General features: G+C 35.6%; 1 protein-coding gene across 1 annotated transcript; it reads right to left on the bottom strand.

The window, feature by feature from the left end:
- Window positions 1-4,942: 4,942 nt before the first annotated feature.
- Window positions 4,943-5,557, bottom strand: LOC110037521 (protein MIZU-KUSSEI 1-like; the record flags this gene model as incomplete). The annotated part of the gene is made up of 1 exon (XM_020742186.1): window positions 4,943-5,557. A coding segment is annotated over one exon (294 nt), but the record flags the coding sequence as incomplete, so codon positions are not given.

Below are 5,557 nucleotides of genomic sequence, written 5' to 3'. Positions count from 1 at the left end.
AGAGAGAGAGAGAGAGAGAGAGAGATAAGAAGTGCAGAGGTGGGAATGTGTTTTTTAAGTTCGACATAAAAAAGCTTTTGACACTATCAACTGGGACTTTATTTTAGGCATTCTCAAGGCTCGCGGTTTCTCTAATATTTTTTGCTCCATTATCAAGAGATGGTTGGAGCACAATTACTACAGTGTCCTTGTTAATGGGAAATCTTATGGGTTTTTCTCCTCTTTGAGGGGTATTAAACAAGGCGATCTGGTTTCTCCCAGTATTTTCATTATTGCTTTTGATTATCTCTCACGTCTTATGAAACACATGCAGATGCTCATCCTTACACCCAATTTTCCCATAAATCTAAGCTTATGGTTAGTCATCTGGCTTATTTCGATGATGTTATCCTTTTCTCAAATGCCAATAAAAATACGTTTAAGTGTATGATGAAAATGTTAAGTACTTTTCAGAGCACTTCTGGGTTAACTTTTAACACTTCAAAATGTCAGCTTTTCTTCGGTAGGCATGTTCGTACTACTCTCTCCAATTGGGTTGCTTCTTACACTTATTGTCAGGTTGCCTCTCTTCCTCTTAAAAATTTGGGAGTTAATATTTTAAGAGGCTGAAGGAGACAAACGCAGATGGATGATGTGGTGGATAAAATTAAAGCAAGGATTAATGATTTGAGGAATATTTTCCTCTCTAATGGAGGCAGGCTCACTTTTCTTAAGAGTGTCCTTCATACCATTCTGTTATATGCTATGCAAGTTTTACATCTCTAAAAAAGCACTCACTGTAATCTGGAGAGGCTCATTAATAAATTCTTATGGGCTGGAAGCACTCACAGAAAATTTTGGACTACATGGGATAAAGTTTGTAAACCTAATAGTGCTAGTGGCTTAGGTTTTAAGAATCTTAATCATATCACTGAAATTAATATGTATAGACTTTGGTTTAAATTTCGTACAGGCATATCACTTTGGGCTCGCTTTATTCATCAAAAATACTGCACGTATGCTCATCCTACGAATGTTGAATGAAAAACTGGTAATTATAAACTCTGGAAAGCTATGATTAAAATTTGTCCTGTGGCTCAAAAATTTATTTATTGGGATGTTGGCATTGGTAATTTATCTTTTTGGAATGATCATTGGGGTGTTGTAGATTTCTCTACTTTCCCCCATTCCTCTCAAGAGGATATGATACTTGTCTCTGATTGCTGGCGGGATGGATCTTGGGATGGTCATAAGCTTAAGGATTTAGTGGGAGATAAGATGGGAAGTGTCCTTAAAATACCTATCTCCCCAACTAAAAAGGACAGTCCTATGTGTAAATTCACTTCTCAGACTTCTATTACCAAACTTTTATATCAAAATATGCATTATTTCAATCCTTATTGATGGACTACCAATCTCTGGAACGCTTACAGATCCCCCTCTATATCATTTTTCTTATGGAGATATTTTTCTTTACTTCTGCCTCTTGATGATATCTTGAAACTAAAAGGCTTGTGTATGGCTTCGCGATGTTATATTTGTATTGTGAGGAGGACTCTGCCTCACATATTTTTTTTCTATGCCAATTTGTTCGTCATGTATGGTGATTAGTTGGGCTTTATTTCGGTATAGCTTGGATTACAAATGATAATAATATTTTTAATTTGGAAAATTATTGTTGTGCTTGGAGGAATGCGCCTTTATATGATGGGAAGCTGGACTCTTTTCCCCTTATCATTTTGTGGTTTCTTTTGTCTGCAAGAAATGCACATAAGTTTGAGTCATCCCCTCCTACACATGCTATTACAACTTCTTATATTATTGCTTACTATCTTAAAGCTTCTCGGAATTTTTTGGTTCATCAAAACCCTCCGCCGAGGGGTAGGATGGCCTCCTTGATTAGGTGGAAACCCCCCTCCGTCGGTTGGGTCAAGTTGAATTTGGACGAAAGCTGGAATCTACAAGGTGCTGGTGTGGGTGGTATTTTTCAAAACTCCTTAGGAAACTGCCTATGTTATTTTGCCTCACCTGTTGCTGCCTCCACACCTTTAGAGGCTGAGGGCTTTGCCATTTGGTATGCTATACAGATTGCAGTTATGTTTCACTTCTATACTATTTATATAGAGTCTGATTCCATAGCTATTATCAACATGTTTAATAAGACCATTCCCCCTACTTGGAACGTTCTTTGTGTGCTTAATATGATTCAGGATTTCATCAAAAGGCATAATTTGGTCATCCAAATGCATTTCGTTTATAGGGAATGTAATTCCCCTGCTGATTAACTTGCTAAGCAGAGATTGGAAAGGCTTTTGGTACTGTGCTCCCACCTACTTTACAGATTCTGTTAAATGGAGATTTGCTTGATGTTCCTTACATTGGAAGATAATATTTATGCTTTATATTTTTGGGAATTTTTTGGTGATCCTTTCTTCTTGGGCATCAATTTTCCTCATTTTGATGTATTATGGCTTTGGTTTTTGAATACCTGCTATCGCACGCTGCACTGAGACCGCTTTTTGGTGCTATTTTATGGGTTTATGTCTTACTCCCACTACAGGAATACTTTTTTTTTTGTCTTCACCACTTATTCGAACCTATGGTATTGCTACTACTATTTCGGTTGTGTCCTACCATTCTACTTATTTCTTCTGGATTATTAAGAACTATCTGGGTTTATTGTATACCGATATAACTAATATTTTGCAATGGAAGGTTTCGTTACTTTTGATTTCAGGACCAGTCCTCATGCGTCAACTGACTATGTGGAGTACTCCTTGGTTCATTGAAGATTTTTGGATGGAATCTACGATCTTATTTCCTTTCAAGTGCTCGACGGCTCACCGTTTTCAATTTTTGCTGATCTGAACCTCTAATATTTGTTGTTTTGTTCATGGCAATGTTGGGTATACTCTATTTGGATGGTACATTTACTTGGGTTGTATGTATTTTCGGTTTGCTTTAACTTTGCTTTCTTTTTTTCTTTTGAGTGGAGTTGTAATGTGGAAAGAGGAACCCCTATGACTTTATTGTATTTTTTTGTTTTTAATTGGGGATCCAATTTCCCTCCCCCATTATTACTCTTCGCATTTGTTCGTTCGTGCTCGAATTATTTTTGGTTGAAATACTACTCATTATACGAGGTTAAAAAATTTATAATCAATTAAAATTATTATTTAAAAATAGAATAAAAATGTATTAAAATTAAAATTAAAGGTTGTTTTTATATAAATAATAAAATTTAAATATTTCTCTACACTTAACATTCTATGGCTGTTATTAAAATGACTCATTGTTCATGAACAACTCGTTTTTAGTTCGCTAAGCAAATGAGCCGAACATGAACACTCTTTTTGAGCTCGAAATATAAATGAGCCGAACACAAGCTGTGCCTGGGCTCGCTCGTGTTTGGCTCGTTTACACCCCTGATAATTTGTAATATTCATATTAAAACACAAGCAAATATGAAATTTTACAATAAATAGAGGGTCATTTCTCCAATAAAATACCACTAAATTTAATTTGCCAAAACTTGTGTTACAATGCACTTTACCTCATCTCGCTCTCCCCTCCCCCCCCCTCTCTCTCTCTCCCTCTCTCTCTCTCTCTCTCTCTCTCTCTCTCTCTCTCTCTCTCTCTCTCTCTCGTCCATCGAATGCTCTATAACTTGGGTTCAATGAATAGGGCATATTTGAATTTAACAAAATGATAGTTGCAAGATTGTGAAATCTAATCAGACATCAAACTAGAAGAACAAGAGGTTCAAGGTTCAAATTGTTCAACCAAATGTTGAATGGATTACATGATAAATATTTAAAATTTATTATTATAAATTTAATAATATATAATGATATATTAAAATAATTTTATGAGTTAAACTAAAAATGTTTTAATTCAAGACAAAGGATTTGAATATTTTAACAAATATTGAAATGACATTTTCACTATTGCATTATTTTTAATTTAAGGTGCATTCACATGCATACATCAAAATTCTTAAGTATTCATATACCTAACACCTAAATTTTTTATACCAACCAAATCTAGAAAATCTCATCTAAAATATCACCTTTTGAGCTTTCAATTAGTGAAATATATTTTGTATGCATAAGTAAGATGTTATGTGCAAACATTGAAGCTTTAGCGTTAGATATGTTGTAAACACATAAGAATTGTGGTGCATGTAAATAATTTTTTCTTAATTTCTGGAGAAAATGATGGTAAGCATGTATATTTCTAATAATCATCAATTATTAATTAGCATAATTAAAACAGATATTTAAATTAAATTAATGATTAATTTTTATCTTAATAATAAAATAATATAATTTATATTTTTTTTATACACACAAATATAATAAACGATTTTGGGAGTTTATCTTTTAGAGGCCGGATTTCTAGCATTTACTAAATCCAAATGACTTGTAATCTAATCGGTTCACATACAGCACCGATATATAGGCTGGCACCTAAAGCCCAACGTTATAGGGAACAGGGGCATCCCAGCCCCACGTTGGCGCCCATCCATCGTCGCTGCAAATAGTGGCTGCGGTGAGTGGAAGAAAACGCCAGCTCTAACGGTAGAGAAATAAAGACCAAATCCTCCCGAGAACAACTGAGTTGACATCAATCAATGCCTTCTTTTTCCATCAACATTAATTATAAAAAATGAAAGGTTATTTAAGTATATTAACACAGCCACATATTTTTCGTATTATTTTAATTTTTTATTAGAATAACAAAGCCGAATAAATATTTTAATAACATTTCATTTTTCAACATTTCTATAACACAGTCGAATATTTTTATAAGACAGTAACTATTGCAATCCAAATAAAACTCTACGTTTGGAGTCCTGATGTAATATTTTTTCACGAAAATGCTATGAAAACAGCTGACAAGAACAAATAAAAGCTAAAAAACCGACTGTTTCAACATCAATACATCTTCAAAATATCTCCGATTCATGACTTTAGGTGTTATTATTATTAACGAGTCTTGGTTAGATCTCATGAATGATCACCCAAAAACATTCAAAATAGCAGAAACATTATTTCATATTTGTTCACGAATGAAAATTCAAACAACATGAAGTTTCACAACCCGCCCCAACATTCAAGCAAAAAAATTTCCAATCAAACCTCCCTCCTTGATAGCTTAATTTATCACCCCCAAATATATATAATTGCCTCCCAAAAGAAGCTAAATTTCCAACCGAACATATATATAAAAGCAAGCAAGCTATTTATTTGCCCGGTACGGATTAATTAATTTGTCTTCAATCTCAGGCTCTGAGCAAGTAAATGCTCAGCTCCGGCCCAGCGTTGCCATCAGGATTCATCATATAGAACGCCTCAGAGTCCCTCGACCCCACCACCCTCTCAAACCTCCCTCTCATATACATCATATCTCCCTCCCCCTCCCCGCCGTTCCCCGCCGTCTCCTTCGCCGCCGGTAGCACTCCGGCGCCCATCGAAACCATCTCCACAGCTCGCAGCACGCGCCAATCCGCCGCCCCGCACTCCCTCCGCACCGCGTACCCGCACTTCTTCCCGTTGCAATACGCTCGCCACGTCCC

The sequence above is a fragment of the Phalaenopsis equestris genome, unplaced genomic scaffold (genome assembly GCF_001263595.1).
Source record: "Phalaenopsis equestris unplaced genomic scaffold, ASM126359v1 Scaffold220562, whole genome shotgun sequence".
NCBI classification, from domain to species: Eukaryota; Viridiplantae; Streptophyta; class Magnoliopsida; order Asparagales; family Orchidaceae; genus Phalaenopsis; species Phalaenopsis equestris.
The sequence above is the reverse complement of the archived record's forward strand: the minus strand, read 5'-3'. Positions and strand labels throughout refer to the sequence as shown.